The sequence below is a fragment of the Cryptomeria japonica genome, chromosome 11 (assembly GCF_030272615.1).
Source record: "Cryptomeria japonica chromosome 11, Sugi_1.0, whole genome shotgun sequence".
NCBI classification, from domain to species: Eukaryota; Viridiplantae; Streptophyta; class Pinopsida; order Cupressales; family Cupressaceae; genus Cryptomeria; species Cryptomeria japonica.
In genome coordinates this window covers 473,515,174-473,534,976 of record NC_081415.1, presented here as the reverse complement: position 1 = coordinate 473,534,976, position 19,803 = coordinate 473,515,174, and the positions used below count along the sequence as shown (strand labels likewise).

The window sequence follows — 19,803 nt, the reverse complement described above, 5'->3', positions numbered from 1 at the left end:
GCTTACCTATAAGTATAGTATCAGATAGAGATACAAAATTTATTGGTCAGTTTTGGAAGACTTTATGGCAAAGATTGGGTACTAACTTGTCTTTTAGTTTAGCCAACCATCCTCAAACAAATGGAAAAATAGAGGTGGTCAATACAACACTTGGAAACCTTCTTATATATTTGAAAAAAGAGTATGGATAAGCTTGGGATCAGATCATCCATCAAGCTATGTTTGCTTACAATGATAGTGTGAATAGATCAATCGGTAAGAGCCCCATTGAGGTAGTTTATGGCCTTCATCCCAAAGGTGTGTTGAGATTAAAGATATTGGTAATTTGGGACAACAAAGTAGACATGCTATGGACATGGCTTAATCCATGCAAGAGATTCATGAGTAGGTTAGGAAAGCATTACTAGACACCTCTCAAAGGATCAAAGATAAAGTAGATGAAAAGAGAAACGATATACAATTTGATGTTGGGGACTTGGTCATGGTTCATTTGAACAAAGAAAGGCTTCAAAAAGGTGTCCCTAGTAAACTTAAAATGAGGAGGATTGGACCTTGTAAGGTCTTGGCTAAGTATGGAAACAATGCCTACAAAGTTGACCTATCCGAAGACATGGCTTTAGCTCCTATATTTAATGTTGCAGACTTGGTGTAGTATAAGGGAACACTTTTAGAGGAATGCAATATATTCTTAGAGGTCTCTCAAGCACTTTTATACCTGCCCTTACCACCTACAACCATGCCACAAGCTGAGAAGGTATTGGATTCAAGAATCCCTAGAAGACAAGGCACACCGCCTATATGGAACATTTAGTCAAATGGCAGCAACTTCCAGCATCTAAGGCTACTTAGGTACCTGAAGTAGACTTCTCTAAGCTTGGAATTCCCCTATCTTTGTTTCCTCAAGGAGTCACTTGACTTCTTTCTCATTAGGGGAGTATGGTGAAGGAGTACCTAGCTCTTAACTAGTTTGTTCATGCATTTTCAAATTTTGGAGTGATTATTCTTATTTTGGGTCATTGTTTGAATAATGTATTGATTATAGGTCCACATGTGTGTTTGGTAGTCATTTTAAGGGTGATTTTCACCAAGGTTTGTTGGTTTTCTCAGATTTGGCCAATGAGCCCGTGTAAGCCTAAAATGGGATTACTTTGCATTATGATGTAAAACATCTTGTAAAGCCTCATTAAGAATTTGGTCATGTAATTTTGATGTTAGGGAGCCATCCTAGGAGGTTTAGTATGAGTAGAAATGCATAAAAGGAAAAAATGCACATTTGAGCAAAAGTTGTCATTGTTGCCTGACAACTTTTTGCAACATTTTGAGCAACTTTGCATTTTTGTGCAAATCAGTGATTAGGAAACCAATGAAGAGTTGGTTATGAACAAAATGGAATATAAAATTCCCTTATAATGATTGTTCATGGGTTGGAAAATCTTTGAGCAAGTTTGAATAGAATTTGAAGACAATTTCCAGATTTTGCCTTATATTTTGTCATTTTGTAGCAGCAGTCTGTACCAAATGAATTGAACTTGTTACTATTATTGCATGAAGGTTTAGGGGATGAAATTGTGTTGCTAGGGAAGTGTTTTTAATTTCTCTTAGTGTAGGTTTGAAGTATATTTAAAATTTGTCTCTTATTGCATTGCTCTCGGTCTAGGCAAGTGTTCAAGAGCCCAGTCATGGTTCCAAATTGAAATCACTTGATTTTTGCTCAATGACCCTTGGGATTCAAGTCATGGAACCCTTTTATAGTGTATATACTTTTTAGAATGGCCTGGAAGTTGTTGGGAAGCAACTTTCTATCATTTCCTAGGCAAGCTCTGTCATAGCCCGACTAGGAATATGATTGATAAATTTGTCTTTACTTGTAGGGTTGAAGACATGTGAATGTGCCATATTTTTGGAATGGAAGTATGATGCCTATCAGAGTCTCAGAGAATAAATGGAGGTTTGATAGGGTGTTGAAATATGTAAACTCCTTTGGTGAAGATTGCTAACTCCTAAACCCTCAAAAGTCCCATTTTTTGGATCCATACCAGTACATACAGACCAGACAATCTACCCTAGTGGATCCAAAATTTTATCCAAAAATGTACTCGAATCACAAAATGTGTTGGAAGTTTCTTTGAGTTTTTTCTGAGTAATTGCCCAAAAACCGGCAAGGTAGGGCTAATTGGGTCTCTAGGGCTACTGGGCCTAGAAAATAGGAAGAAGATGGAGCGATGATAAAATGGTGAGAAGCCGATTCAAGAACCACTTGAATGGAGTTGAAACACCTATAAGAAACCCCCTAAAACCCTTGAAAGTATATTTTGGAGGTTGGATGATCTAATGGTTGGATTTACTCTAGTGAATCCTAGCCATGCTTGAGAGCAACTATAGAAAACAACTTGATAGGGAGAACTCCAAGGGATTTTGATTGGTTGAATTGTTAGATAGACAAGTGAAGAGTGTTGGAAGCCCATCAAAACATCCTTCAACTACCTATTGAGAAAGGTGTGACTCTCTTTGAGAACCTCTCCCCATCAGATTGGAGTATTCCAACACACATTCTGGCATACACTAGCTATTTCCTAGTAGTAGTCATAGGATCAATGGAGATAAGTTCCCCAAAAGAGTTAGCTATCACCCTAAATATATCTTTATTCCAAATTTCAATGGTAATCCAGGAAGAAGAATCCGTACAAGGGAAATTTCAAAAGAAGAGTCTAAAAGGTCTAGCTTCAAGGACCATTTTTTTAAATCCAAAGAAGCCTTGCCAATAACCCAGGATCCCCCATATAGAATAGCCATAATGTCCTCCTCACAGGAGAAACCAAAGAAGAAGAACCATCCTGGTAAAGTAAAAACCTCCACTTTGACATTGGATCTAAAAGGTTACAAACTGGTGAATGAGAGGAATTTCCAATGGGTTTCACCCCTAAAAGTGAAACCCATGGTTTATGGGGCTCAGGTCCCAGTTTACATTTTCCCTTTTCCAACTTAGCATTCATACATGGCTCCCCAGGAATCTAACCCAAAAAATTCGCTTCCACTGGACATGAAGTGATAGACCCCCCAGGATCCACAATAATCACCTTTGGCCCATCAGTTTTATCTCCCAAGGACTCATTTGAATAATTTTGTCCTATTATTCATATGATTCCCCTATTGTTGCCTCTAGATTTGAACCTGATACTCCCACCTTGCATGCAAATTTGAAAACGTCCTTCTTGCCTAAGTTTTTGTCGCTTCTCATTTTGCTATGTTTCTATTATATAAATAGAATGTTTAATTTCTATTTGTGGGTTAATTTTGTATTTCAGATGATGTAATTGTCTTTCTATATGAACATGCCTATGTTTTATAGAATATAATTATATGAAGAGTGTGTATCTTATTTAGAAACACTTATAACAACCATACCAAAGGGAGCATAAATTATTTTAACATATAGCTTTAGTCCCACATTTCTTAGAAAATAATCTGCACTCCCATATTGCTTAGCTTCCTAACTGAAAGGAGGTTGTTGGAGTTGAGAAAATACAACACCATAGGAGCCCAAATGATCTTTGCAAGCTGAAAAACCTGTTACAAGGAGAAGCAAGGAAGCAAATCACAGAAGAAAGAAATACATAGAAAATATGCTCAAAAAGAGAGAGCTCAATATTCACAAAATGTAATGTAATAATCCTCCTTCTTACAAAGAAAAGAATGAACTTAACCTTTAATAGGTCAAGAAACCATAAAAGGGAAAACCTAGCTTTGCACATAATAATTAATAAAAGAACTAACTATTATGCACCTAAAGTTAGCTTAGGTGTAAAAGAGATAAAGGGAACTTAAATAATTAAACAAATATTGTTTAATTAATCAATTAAATACCTAAATACTCTAACACCCCCCCTTAAGCTAGACTTAGGGAGAAGCTAAAACCTAGAACAACTACTGAAAGCAGGAAAGATGGGTCCTGGCAACAAGGCCTGATTAGGTACCCAAATACAATGAAATCTTTATGAACTGGAGAAATAGAGAAAACCACATGGGAACAAAACTATACTCCAAAAAGAGATGGAAAAGAGCACCACTGAAGCATGAAGAACCTGCAAACTCTGTCAAAGAATAACTGCTGAGCTAAAGAACCTCCACTGAAATAGAACATGACTAGGTAGAGAAGACTATAATTTGTATGAGTTCCCTCAAATGACACTACTTGAATCAGAAGGCAAACAAGGAAAACAACTGAAATTGAAGATACAAATGGCATGAAAACACCAAAGCCTAAAGAGTTGATCAATCGAACCTTGAAAGCATTAGAACCAATAGGACAAACCTCCCCATAATATTGAAGAGGGACAAGAACATTGAAAAGAATGGCCAAGAAGAACTGCATGACGAAGAACCAGGAACATCAAAGGTGCAGAGACAGTACATGGTGTCATGGAAGGAACACTCACTTGACACACAGCATGAGGTGAATGTTGTGGAAGGAACACTCACTAGACAAAGGTAGATTGCAAACAAGGCAAACATCAACCCCTTCATGGCACTTTATAAGTAGTGCATGTACAACAAGGCACAAGATATGCAAGATCTAAAGTAAACAATGCATGATGGCACTTTATCTCAGTGCATTTGCAAAATACAATGCTACAATGATAAAAAGATAAGAAACAGATTGAACAACAAAAACTGAGACATCCTACTAAAAGAAGAGATCCCACGACCTGAAACAACCAAGATATCCACCAGAGTGCTGAAAAGCAAAAATTTGAATAAAATATGCATGGAGTAGAATCTAGAAATAAAACTCATATGGATGGAAAAAACACAGCGCACACTTTCCAAAAATATAAATTTTTCGAAAAACGAAGTTCAGATGCCCATTCTACATCTCCTGGAGTGCAAAAAAGAGACCTCACTTTGACTGGAAAAAAAATAGTCAAATAAAAAAATGGGAAAAAAATACCAACATCATGAGGTCCACCTTGGAACCATCTTTCCGACGCCTATTATTTTTCAAAAAAATGACTTCGTATGCCCAAGATATGGCCAAAAAACCAAACCCAAAAACAAGAGGAAGGGGTAGTCTGGTGGCTAGAGAGGGCGGAGGTGGCTAGTGAGCGGCACTCCAATGGCTAGATGATGGTGCCCTGGTGGTGGGGTGGTGCTCTGGTGGCTGGTTGGTGGAGCTAGGGAGGTCGATGGGTCGAGCAGCGGGTTCCGGTGGTGGCAGGGCCAGCAGGCATGGCGGGCGGCGGGGTCTGGGTCGGGTGGCAGAGCTAGGGAGGCTGGTGGGCCAAGTGGCGGGTTTCGGCAGTGGCAAGGATAGCAGGCGTAGTGGGCGGCAGGGTCTGGGCTGGGCAATAACGGGGCCAGCAGGCGCTACAGGTGGTGGTGGTTGTCGGGGGTTGCAGCAGCGTTGGGGGCTAGGGGTGGCAGCGGCGGCGAGGGCTGCAGGCGGACGACCGGGAGCCACAGGGAGACCGACGGGAGAAGCTGAAGACCGGTGCTGGTGGGAGATGGAGTGCCGGTGGGGGTAGTACGGTGGGGTCTGCAGCTTGGCAGGGGGCCCCATGGTATCCTGCGTACCGTGGGGTTGCCCCTCCCAAAAAAACTTTTTGCCAATAAAATTTATTTCCTTTTGCCCTATTTGATTTTTTGTTTTTTTTTTGAAGATTTTTTCAAAAAATCAAAAAATGGCCTGCATGCTGTAAAAAGAAAAAATATATTTTATTGATTTGCGTGCTAGAGCCATACGACTTGGTTTTGGAGAAAAAATTCATCTAGATGCTCAGGAGTCAAAAATGGATAAATTTTATATGACTATAGGGGTTTTTGGGCCTTCTGAGCATGATGGTGAGGTTCGTTTAGGCCTAAAGTGCTCAGAAAAGTAGGCCTATCCCTAAGCACACACAAAAACTGCCCGAAACCCCAGATCTGCTTCCAATGCAGAAATTCTCAAAACAAAAATAGATAACTGCAAATTTGAAGCTCTGATACCATATTGGAGTTGAGAAAATACAACACCATAGGAGCCCAAATGATCTCTGCAAGTTGAAAAACATGTTACAAGGAGAAGCAAGGAAGCAAATCACAAAAGAAAGAAATACACAGAAAATATGCTCAAAAAGAGAGAGCTCAATAGTCACAAAATGTAATGTAATAATCCTCCTTCTTACAAAGAAAAGAATGAACTTAACCTTTAATAGGTCAAGAAACCCTAAAAGAGAAACCCTAAAAGGGAAAACCTAGGTTTGCACATAATAATTAATAAAAGAATTAATTATTATGCATCTAAAGTTAGCTTAAGTGTAAAAGAGATAAAGGGAACTTAAATAATTAAACAAATATTGTTTAATTAATCAAGTTAGTTGTTTAATTAATCAAGTAAATACCTGAATACTCTAATAGAGGTTTCATGCCAAACCAGGAATGTGCGATACACCAACAATCCCCTTCAGTCTACCATCAAGGAATTGTATCTTTCAACTCTTCCACAACCAACAACCTTTAGGTTAGAGTCATCACCCAAGTACACCTTCCCACCATCATATTATTAATGCTTTGAGAACCAATCCCTGTGAGAGGTCATGTGGAAAGAAGCACTTGAGTCAATCACCCATACATCTTTTGATGCATGGGTTGCCAAGGCAATGACAAAAGAATCTACATCATCTTGAGAGGATTTATCGGAATCAAAATTAGAGGAATTCTTATTTTTCTTTTTCTTCTCCTCTTTACAATCTTTCCAGAAATGATTGGATTTGCCGCAATTCCAGCATTTAGCCTTGGAATTTTTACTAAGAGACTTAGATCTCCTTTGAGACTTTGATTTACCCTTCTTGTCCTTTTTCTTGCCTTTCTCCATTGTTCTACTACAAGCAACCAGGGCCTCCTTAGCCATCTCAAAATATTTCCTTCGCATCTCTTCAGATAACAATGAACCAACCACATCCTTCATTTTGAAAGTGGTGGTTGTGCTTCTAATGGCCATCATAAGGTGATCCCATGAGTTTCGAAAAGAACATAATAGAAGCATGTGCATTTATCTTGATCATTAATTTTATCACCGACATAATTCATTTGAGCAACAAGCATGTTGAATGCATTCAGGTGATCTGCAATGAACCCTTCTTCCTCCATTCTCAGAGAATACAACTTCTTTCTCAGAAATAACTTATTTACCAAGGATTTCCCTTGATAAATATCTCCAAGATTTTTCCAAAGTGCAAGTGCACTCTTCTCCTCATGGACATTCAGGAGAATTGAATTAGCCTGATAAAGTCTTATAATTTAACCCTTGGTTTTTTTATCCATTTTATTCAAATCATTTTGTGGTGTATTTTAGGGTTTTGTTAAAGAAACCATGGCCCATAGATCTCTATCCATGAGCATGTCCTCCATTTTGAGATTCCACAACTCAAAATTGCTGCCATTAAATTTATCCATCTCTATTTTAGAGGATGTGCTTGCCATATCAAACCTGCAATAAAGTTACAAAATATTCCTTTTCAAAACTCTCACTGAAACTAGATTAGCACAAAAAACTTGTCAACCCAACAAAATAACAAAGTTGTCTAGGCTTTGATATGAATTGAAAGGAAGACAAAGCGGGGAACAACACTTCCAAATGATAAATCTTATAGGAGAGGTGATGCAAAAAAAATTTACAAACTTTTAAACTATTGCATATTAGATAAACACATATAAAATAAAATTTAATAAATAAAATCTATAACACCAAATATACGTGGGAAAACACTTTCAGGAAAAAACCCACACTCCGAAATCTAGACTCAATTATATTATCAGCAACAACAACAGTTACAATACAATGCACAAAGCTAATGCTCTTTAGTAGTAGCTACAATAGAGAATTTGAGAATAATTCTGGTAGCATAACAACACCTTAGAAATAATCACCCTATCTCTCCAAAAAACAACTATGGAATCAACATATTAATAGAGCTCATCACAAAGAGGTATGGCCCCATGGTTTCCAAAACCATCTTCAAAGACCAAGAGGTAAGTTTTGTCACAAGCAACAGATTTCTAATCCAATGACACATTGCACATAGCGACTTCCAAAGCAACAACACCTATCTCTTCCATAACAGTCATCTTGCCAAATGTAATATAAGTACAACATAGAAGTTACCATGACCAAATAGGTGCCTTCCTAACCTCACACCACTTGTCAAAATTGAACTCAAACCATAAATGCATATTGCCAAAATATAACTCTCCATGACTGTTCCACCAAATGAGAAACCATCATAGTCATAATAGAAGTTTGTCATAGTCTCAACATAGCAACCTATGACACTAGTTCCCAAAAATTTAGGACTTCCAAAGTGGGTGAAAAATAAAACAAATAATTAAATTAGTATACATTTGGACTCTAAGGTTGAGACACCTTAATCCCAATAGAAACACCAAAAAGACCTCAAATCAAGGGCCACCTCCATATGTGAAGCAAGGGAAAAAACACCCAAGACATAACAAAGAAGGGATATTCCACCCAAGGATGACGGCTTGGAATAAAATCAAGGTGCTGAAACACCCTAGGCAAGTAGAGGCCATAACTGATGCACCTCTCCAAAGCCCAAAAAAATAAACACAACAAAGACAACCCTCGATTCCTAAATAGAAAAGAGGGACAAAGAGAGGAAGTCCTACACAACCAACCAGATACACAGCCAACCGGAGAAAGAATGCAATGGCTAAACCATTGTCCTCAATCCACACAACAAAACCAAGTAGGAATAGATAAATGAATCCATTCCTAACTTCTTCCTAAAACCCAACTACTAGAAGAACTCAACCAAGAAAGGGTGATCAATGTTTAATTACTAAAGATTCAAGTTAGTTGATTGACAATAGAAGGGTATTCCCAAACCTAAATAACTTAAAAATATACACATATAAAGTTCTCTAAAAAAATATAAGGTATGAATTAGTTGGTGATAAAAGAAAAAAAAATTGTGATAGATAGTTTCCTATAGGAGTATAACATTAAACTACAAATCATTAAGCTAGATGAAGAAAATTAGCAGAATTAAACAATAATAAAAAAAATTACTTCATCAGCTCTACACCACTACCAAAATATTATTTGTTCTTAATAAATTTTTCTAAGAATTCGAACCTTTTATCCACTACTAGGGATTATCTAAGAATCTACCAAGGTTGTGAGGATTGAGTAGAGACAAAAATCCTTCTACACAATAGTAAGAAAAGTCAACTCAATTATTTATCTTTGTTTAAGGTAACATAATAGAGTTAATTACTCTAACTACTTAATGCAACTCAAGTTTCTACAAAATTTGTAAAGAATAACATATATGTATATGTATAATATGTGTATACATGTATACATATACATATATTCAACTTTTCATTCTCAATAATACAAAAGAATTAGAATCTCCTCTCTATCATATTAGATTTGAAAGGCCTTTATTATATAAGAACACATAAAAATAGAAAAATTGAGGAAATATTGCATTGGAGACATCATTTTGTCTACCCTATTTACGAAGTCAAAGAACACCTCGAAATAGAAAACTTGAGGAACTAATGCATTGGAAACATGATTTTGTCTACCCTATTTACGAAGTCAAAGGGTAACTCTAGAGCCATCCCTCAATTAAAGACAATTAACTAGGACCAAATTGATAATTTGTACATATATTGTATTTTGTATGACTATGCACACACACATTACAACTGACATAGCTAAACATGAGCATAATGAAAAAATTAACAAAACAAAATATTAGCTGGATATGCACACTATAACTCCCATAACTAAACATAAATGCAAGGATGAGAAAATCAATAAAAAATAAATGATGACCAAGTTACTTTCACATTAAGAAGATAATATTTTTTAAGACTATAACAAATTACACTTAGATATTCATCACAAACTCACATAGAAGCACAACTCCCATAACTAAAAACACATATAAGGATGAAAAACTTAGCACAAAATAAAAGATCACCAACTTACTCCAACATAAATATATATTTCACTATAGTAAAACCACATGCATTTTACACCAATATTATAAGTTGACACAAGTTCACACTAGCATATATATATGTTAGATTCATTCAAACACTGTATATAATTTTTCTATCCTATTGTAAACCACTTGTGTCTCTTGTAGTGGAAAACAATTTGACATGAAGAATGAATTTATATTCTCAAATTCAATTAAAAATTGTGCAACACTTGTTAAACATCTACATTCACAATCAAAATCTTAATTGTATAAAGACACCCAACAAGGGAAACAACCACTCTTGTTAGTGAATCCATTTTTTTTTTAAAACCCAAACTCTTAGCATAAGAATAGAAGAATACTCACTTATCAAATATTTGATTTTTAAATAATAGATGTCATTTATCCTCTACTAAGGATTATATGACATCTATGCTCTACCAACAACTCTACCTAATAGTTTTTCAAATATAACAATTAAATTTTACAAAAAATTCTCAAATTAACATGTTAATTCACTTTTTTATTTAATTTGATTAGAAATTAAATTTGATAATGTATCATTTCTTTATAGATTATTTATGAACAACACTTAAGACTTTTTATAAAATGTTAGACTTTTCTATTGATCTATTATTATTTTCAAATTTATAAATCATTAACATAATCATTACACCTATTTTTTAAGTGTTAGCTTTTCCATAGAAACCTCCAAACTCTACCATTGATAGCTTCTTAATGCTATCTCAGCTGGCCACTCTTAGCACCTTATCCACATTCATACAAATTTAATTTAAAAGCATTGAAATCATGGTTAGAGATATGAATTTTCTAGTATGTGCGCCACTAAGCAAGATTAAGGACAAAATAGAAATCTTCATTGACCCTGATTAGGTATAATAATGGACACGATAGAAAGTTCCCTTAGCAAGTCTTCACACGGAACAGGCGGCAGCAATTAGAACATGGTTTTTGACTTAGCCACTGCACTGCCCAACCTACTCTCGAGTCTCAGGTCAAATAATAAGCTCTAAAGTCTTTGCAGTCGGCATCAATGGAGTTGGACCTGTGGCCTGAGTCCATTCCATTTTATTTGCTCATCAATAAAGCTTGAACCAAAATTCATCTCTACAAGCATTGAGTAATAATCATGTCCACCACGAGAACGCTTCTGCTTGTATGTGTTTCCATCCTCTACTACTCCATCCATGGAGGTAAATCATGTCTCACTTCTATTATTTCAAATATAAGAGGGAATAGACGACTCAGCTGTTTACATGGTGTTTTTATTGCATATTGAAATTAACCATATTTGTTTGTTTGCTTGTGCAGGATGTAACAAAATAGGAGTGAACAATGGATTGATGGGAGACAATTTGCCTCCCGCAGAGGAAGTAGTAACTTTAATGCAGAACAACAATATTGGGAAGTTGAGGATTTACAAAGCAGAGCCTCTTGTACTAAAGGCCTATGCTAATTCTGGGATCGAAATTATTTTGAGTGTTGCAAACTTCCAATTGCGGAACATCTCCTCCAGCCAAGAAGCGGCAGATAAGTGGGTCGATGACAATATTCGCGCATACTATCCTGCCACCGATATAAAATATATTGCTGTGGGCAACCAGGCTCTTGAAAAGCCCGAATATGGAATGTATGTTTTTCCTGCCTTGAATAACATAGAACTTGCTGTTCAGAAGGCCGGTCTGGAGGACAAAATCAAGGTCTCCACCACACATGGCAGGGCAGTTATACCCATTTCGTTCTTTCCATCGAAGGGAGCTTTCAGTGATAGTGTGAAGGACAATATGCGCTCTTTTCTGCAATTTCTTGAAGATCATGGCTCCCCTTACATGGCCAATGTTTATCCTTATTTTGGGTACCTAGAGAACGCTAACATTAGTTTAGATTTTGCCTTGTTCAAATCCACGGCTCCCATTGTGAGAGACGGGCTTAGGATTTACAACAACTTGTTTGACGCCTTAGTGGACACTATCTATTCGGCCATGGAAGCCCTGGGATTTAGCAACATACCAATTGTTGTTACTGAAAGTGGATGGCCGTCTTATGGAAGTGGGGAAAATGGGGTTGCCACCATGGAAAATGCCCAGACATACAGCAATAATCTGATCAAACATGTGTTGTCAAAGACAGGGACGCCCAAGAGACCTGGAAAAAGCATCGAGACTCTCATCTTTGCTCTTTTTAACGAGAATATGAAAGGAGGGGATGAGACGGAGCGTCACTTTGGCCTCTTCTACCCAAATAAAACGCCTGTTTACCCTGTGAACTTTTCTCCCTAGCTAGGCATATTTCTCTAGTGTTCACTCATTTGAGAAATAATATTTATATAAATAAAAGTCAGATCCGGACTACAATTATCTATGTACTCTACATGATGATACATGACTAATGTAATCTTTTCACCACGGAAGAAAATAGGTTGCGTTCACATAGGAACTCTTTGCTACATGATATATTTTGTTAACGATACTGGGTATCTTTCTTTATAGCATCTCAAGTGTGTGTTGTGAAAAATACAGAATATAAAGTAGATTCATTATTGAAGACTCAACTACACCTTTTCTTTAACGACCCATTTCCACAAGTATGAAGTAACGAACTGCATATGGTGTACCAATGTTTATCATTATTTATTGTTTTTTATTTTTTTAGGTAAGTTGTGATTACATTAAGAGGAGGTCATGTTATGTAACACTTACATACCATTTATTTATTTAAAGATGAAAATTCCAAATCTTTGAGTTGTATTGTTGATAACAAGTAGATTAAAATATTTATAGATTCAAAATAAACAAATTAATAAAGTATACATTTTTTATTCTATGCAGTAAAATAATTAATTATCAAAATGATTATGCTTAAATCAATTCAAAAGCATAGTAAATTTGAAATGGATGCACATCCTATTTAAAAGGTTAACATGTAATTATCTATAAAAAATAAGAAAACATAGATCTTAGAAAGAGATACAACATTCGAAAAATAAATGTTCAATTTTTTGAATCACAATGATAAATATTGTCAAACTTAAAGAGTGTAAACAATAAAATTATATTTAACTTTTACAACATTGAATTGATGAGCTGAAAAATATATTCTATAACAAAATCCCTCGGTATTGATTCATTGTTTGGTATATTAATATCATAATTGTCAGGATAGCTAGCTTCATTGTCTTCTTCTTCCAATGTCAACATAATATTATGTAAAATACAACAACAACTTTAGCTTTTTATAGTATTTGTTAATTTGGATTCAAATTTTTTGAATTCATAATATTTGAGATTTTCTTATCAACTAACTTATCAACACAAATGAATTTAAGTAATTCTAACTAAAAATTAATTTAAGTCAAACATATGGTCTATATAGATTCACTATAGCTAAGTTATATATGGGCCACAACTTTTCTAATTGGAAGTGTTTACTAAGTGTATATTTTATACTACTTTTGGTCCAATTACTAAAAAAAAAAAAAACTCGATGTTTCAACAACTCCTACTCTTATGAATAATATTTCTTTTGAAATGTAAAAATACCCTTTTATAGATCTATAAGTGAATTTTCTAAAATATATATCTTTTAATATTTTAATTAGTTTTTTATATTTTATAATTTTATTTTTACTGAAAGTAGGTCATCAACACTAAAATATAAGGTTGATTATCTTGTCAAGGAAAATTACTAAAAAAATTTTAAATTTTTTTTTTAAAATATGATGCACTAGAGAAAAGAATCTATGTCAAGATGATATAATCATTTTCTAATTTGGATAAATAATTAAGAAAAAAGGCGGTGGGAATTGGAAAGAGATATTTCACCACATGCAACTTTTCAAATTTCTTCAAAAATATATATTTATAAAAAAAGTAAAAAATATATCCATGCTCTTAAGTTTCAATTTATCAATATACAAAAGAATATTCAAGAGAAAAAGGTAAAATTTACTAAATCAAGTGTGATGGCTTGTGTAACTTCAATTTCAACATTTTTTCAGCAACTAAATTATAGTGTTTACTTTATAGAAAACTACATTCAAATAATTTTTAAAATTTTTGTTAAAATTACAAACATAAAATAGACATAAGAATAGAAATTTTATTAGGTTACATCATTTCAAAATTCAAAACATATATTTCACTTTCTATTGATTTAATTTAAAAAGTTGAATCAGCATTGACCATTTCCTTTATAAAAGTGTGACACGACTTTGTACTTTTACCCTTGTTAATTTAGATTGAATTTGTTTGAATTCATAATATTTGAGATTTCCTTTGTCCTTTCAAAAATATGATCAATAATAATGCATATTGAAATAAATTATGCTTGAATGAACTTTGAGTATCCACCATCACCAATAATGTAGTATATCACATTTGATGAACCAATAGAAATTGGAGTTCTATTTAACCTCTCTCCATCTTTTCATAACCTAGAGAAGGAATCATTTATTAGGATCTTAGAATCATTAATAGATCCAATCCAACCTATAAAAATATTTGTGAAATGCATATTACTATCCATGATGGATTTGAGTGACATGCTATAATTATGATCAAGATCATACCAATCATACTAATATTAAATATATGGAAGTTTAAAATCCACATGAAAAAATTAGAAAGCATTGTTTTTTATGAAATTCATGTTTTACAAGCTCAAAATTGAATGATCGCTTGAATATTGTATGTAATTCCAAGAAAAAAATATGAATAGCAATAATAGAATTTGTCATGTAATTCTTACAACAACTGACTTTATACACACAAAATTCCATTGATGTTAATCATAAAATTTGCAAATGGCAATATTAAAATAGTAATAGGTACATATTCCTCAACATGAAGCACCTTACTCTTGGTAGATGTTATAAGTAAAATTTAAGATGCTTTTAAATTATTTTTCATCACATTTAACTTAAAAATTTGTAATGGTTGAACCAATGTAGAAATGTGATTTGATATGCCACTCACCATTAACTTTCTCATTTGAATGAAAAAAAGAAATTAATAATTGATAAATACACTTTGTTGATAATAATATATTGCATGAAACTCCAAATTCATTTCATCTTCTTCCTCATCTCCTAACTAGTGACAAGATTGAGATGATTATTTCTTATGTCTCTTAATATATTAGTTTGATCATCAACATCATGCCTAACTTGCACTATTATCTGGTATATCTCTAGAAGACACTATAATAGTACTTTGAATCCTTTTCAACAATTTCTATCCATCACCTATGCTGCAAAATTAAAAATAATTTATAAAAACTATACTTAAAATATTAAAAGTAAGGTATATGCTATAAATCTACATTATAATTCAAGACAATGGTATAAGTTAAAAATAATATTAATTGCAAAAGAGATGGGCATCACAATACACACAACATGGAAGATAAATATTACTATAACAAAAGGGTTCACTTTATTCATAAGTAGTATTTTACATTTCATTTATCTTTTTCTATATTCTGTTGTTTTTAACAAGCATAAAATCAATCTTCCTTTAAATATTTAGCTAATTTTTAACATTGTTTGACCAATATTTTTTAGTACTAAAACCATGTTAATTTGCATATAAACTTTATAATCTTTAATTTTGAGTAATATTTCTTTATTCAAATTGACTACATCTAAGTGTAGTGGATAGATGCAAACAACCCAATACATACAACTAAATGGGCCAAAGAATCACTTATCACACAACCCACTAACTCAAATGGGCTCATTTAACTATGAACCAAGGAAGAATAAACTTGCTATTAGTCTGTATTGTATGTGCATTGTGGAAGACACTAAGTTATTTTATCAATTACATAAATGAAACTAACTGAATTCAACAATTAAATAAAAACTAAATAATGTTCAGAGTAAATGTATATATGCATAATAGTTATTGTCTGTTGACTATTCAATGACACAATAGTGGCTGCAAATGGTGTAGGACAATTGTACTTAACTATTTTGTAGTAAACTTATTCTAAACAACTTATTACTAACACTTAACATATTAAATAATTACCTAAACTAGTAAAGAGTCATAATACCTAAAGTGGCCCTTTCTTTAGTAGCTATCATCTTAGTTATTAGCATTCAATCTTCAATATATAAGATTTATTGTAAAAATCATCTTCTTATTACCATTTTGAACATGACGCAAAATTAACTTGATTAAATCCTCATCAACGAACCACATAAAATCACTCCAAGTATCTAGAACTTTATGTCCTAATTATTTGAGATTCTTCATTTATGAAAGAACTTTCAAAATTCTCAATTTTCTTATGATCAAAGTCATCTAATTGAACTTTGGCTAATTTCCCAAAATCTCCATTACTAGATTCATCTATCACTGTCATCTTGGATTCCATAGTGAAGAATGAAATAAATACCTCTTCTACTTGAATATTCTTCTAAGACTCAACTACTCTTCCACTTCATACTCTTCAACATGTAATGCCAAAAATGATCATAAAATTAGATATTTAATTTTCTTGATATGCCTAGGGTTTTCCTACTAAAATTATCTTATCATAATGACACAATCTCCTACACTTTGCATACGCAATCTATCAGATCACTCAAACTTTGACATGCACCAGCATGCTAATGCCATAGCATGAAACACTTCACAAAAAGGAGGACTAATAGATTTTTCTTTAAGGTTCCCCCTAAGCCAACGCTACCAAAAAAAATTTCAGAGGAAGAAGCACCTATACCAAATTCAAATGCAGTAGATACATTCTCTTCTTTATTTCTACATACCATAGTATTCTTCTTCTTAGTTCCATATGAATTTTCCAGAGCAACCATATTCCTGCATCTCTTAGAAAAATTGACCAAGCTTGCTGCAACTATGGCACTTGATATTCCTCTGTCCTGAATTCACTAAATTTGTTCTAGATCTGCACTGATTAGCTTTATGACCAATACCATAGAATATATGACAATAACCATGAAAGGGATTTTCATCATGTTCATAAATGATCCATTAACTCCATTAACAAATGGTTTATAGCTTCTAAATTGATACCTTGATTACTGCAATTATTTTTGCATCCAGAATTCATACAATTAAAGCATTGAGTATTCTAATTTACCTTATGCCTACAATCTATAGCCTATGTCCAAAACTCTTGCAATGAAAACAATAACTAGTGAATGGTGGGTACCTTTGATAATTCGATGGTTTATTTGTTGTAGGTACTTTATTCCACACCTTGTTTACATTTTCATCTTTCTTTTCAGCTTCCACCTTCTCTTCTTTGTCTTTGCCCTTGTCATTCTGATTTGAGCATTCACCATATTGAAAACCTAATCCTTCTTTCTCTTAATGAGATTTCTTCATTTCAAATAGTTTATCCAATAATGCACTTGTTTCAATTACTTTTTCTTTTGACTTCAGCTTCATGATTTCTTGTTCCAATTTTCTACATTCTTTTGTCTTCTGATTAATCGTATCCTTCAAACTTTCTATCACTTTCTTGGCCTCTTCAATCTACAATTTTAGAATCACAATAGTCTCATTTTCTTGTTTCAACTCTTTATTAACTTCCTGATGCCTTTCTTTGAACTTCCAGATCTAACCTCTCAGCTTCTTAACACATTCATTCACTACCTTGACATTATATTTTAGTTCTTCATTCTCAAATTCCACACTCTCCATGTCTTCAAGAGCTATCTTCGATTATTCATCCAAATAGTATACTCCTACCACATCTAAAGGAGCCATTTGTTCAAATAAGATCTCCCTCAAGTGGTTAAGCTAGCAACAAGGGACCAAGCTCTAATACCAATTGTTAAATAGATTGGAGTAGTGGGAAGGGTGAATCAATATTCCCCTTTAGAAAGATTAAAATTAAACTTATGAAACTTAACTTATTATCAATTAACTTCAGCCCAAAAGAAATGCACACAACATAACTAAAATGAAAGAAATGCACAACCATAAGAGAAACACTAGATTTTTATACATAGAAAACCCAAATGGGAAAAACCACGGAGAGGGTTAAATCTCAAGAAAATAGAACTAGTTATATGAAGATTACAAGGCTCACTTCTTGGAGGGCTCACTGCCCAAAATACAATGGCTTACTATCAAAAGGATCATTACCAAGAAAAATAAAGACAAAACTAAACTATGAAAAATGCATCTACACATAGATGGGATCAATTCCTAATAAGCTCATATATCCAAACAACTACTTGCAGTAGATCTCATCAAAAATCTCTACAAATCTAAATCAATCTTCCTTCTCCAATCATTATTGCATCAATTCTACCTTTGTTTTTCAACAAACAAACTCATGAATATTTTCACTTTCACTTCCTCACACTCATTCACTTCCACTCGCTCTTCTAAATCTCAAGCCTCGTGCTAGTACCGGATTATATCATATCATATATATATGATACTAACATATGCATCAAGTCAGCTTAAGAACACTTTCCCCAAGAATACTTCCTCGTTAGTCTTCTACATGATTTCCTTGAATACTATCCCAACAGTCAAATTACACATTATAAGAAACATACCAAAATAAGAACAAAAAAATTCAAGGTCGGCTAGACCCAAAATGATAATATCCTTAAACTTCTGCAAGCATGCTTTCAAAGTAGAAAAACATGATCCAACTTGACATAGAGAAATTAAGATCATGAGCAACATATTTCCAAAATTCATCACTAAAAATCAAAAAGTGGAGGAATGCGGAGCACTACAATCATTTTTGAATACCATCAATATCAGATACACTACCAGAGCACAATTTCAGAGAACAAAAAAAATTGCTACAAACAACAACAAAACTCAAACAATAAGAGAACATATCCACATCTTAGCAATAGACATTTTAGGATCAACATACTTCTATAAATCACATCTGCAATATCTGCAACTCATCATATCTTCACCTTTATGCACACATACCTATCTTCCATTGGTTTGCATCACTAGTATATGCTAACTATTGTATCTAGACTAATCTAGATCATCAGGTTTGACATTAATGACAAGCAAACATATATTTCTAACAAGATGGAATCCTCAAATCTTATAGGATAGATTTTAAATGGACAAATAATATTATAGAAAATGAGGATTTGGTCACAAGACTAAGAATTGCACTGCAATAGGATATCAAGAATATTCATGTGTATGGTGACTCTCAGCTATTCATCCATCAAGTAAATGTTGACTATGAGATGAAATATGAAAAATGGTCTGCTATAAGAAATTGGTTGACTTTTGCAAGTCCAAGTTTGCTACAATCACATTCAACCAAGTGCAAAAACTATAGAACACGCTAGTAGATGCTATAGACACAATTGCATCCATGCTCAATATGCTACAGAATGTTGAGAAATGTGAATTTTTAGGGGAACAACTGTTGGTGTCCTCTTTTGAAGGACAACTATCTGAGCTCATGTGCAATATTGTTGGTCCCAATTCTCCTTGGTAACAAGATATTTACAACTGACTAAAGGCGCAAACCCTACTTCCAAACCTATCCAATAACCAATGTCAATCATTTATTATCATCAGTGACACCCTTTATCGATGATCCTTTGACAAAACCCTCCTTAGGTGTCTTGATTAAGAAGAGGCACAACTATATTTACATGAGGTTCACGATGGTATTTGTGGGAGTTTTTTCAATGGTTTAAATATAGAAAATAAACTCATTAGAGTTGGATATTATTGACCTATACTGGAACAGGATGCACATAAATTTGCAATAAAGTGTTGGAGATGTCAAGTTCATGGGGACTTGATTCATGCAC

At 33.8% G+C, this 19,803-nt stretch overlaps 1 protein-coding gene across 1 annotated transcript; it reads left to right on the top strand.

Moving 5' to 3' along the window:
- The first annotated feature begins 11,123 nt into the window (after positions 1 to 11,123).
- Positions 11,124 to 12,480, top strand: LOC131045982 (glucan endo-1,3-beta-glucosidase-like). The gene is made up of 2 exons (XM_057979613.1): positions 11,124 to 11,206; positions 11,325 to 12,480. Exons 1-2 carry the CDS (start codon positions 11,143 to 11,145, stop codon positions 12,290 to 12,292), a joined length of 1,032 nt encoding a protein of 343 aa, XP_057835596.1. The 5' UTR covers positions 11,124 to 11,142; the 3' UTR covers positions 12,293 to 12,480.
- The last annotated feature ends 7,323 nt before the right edge of the window (positions 12,481 to 19,803 follow it).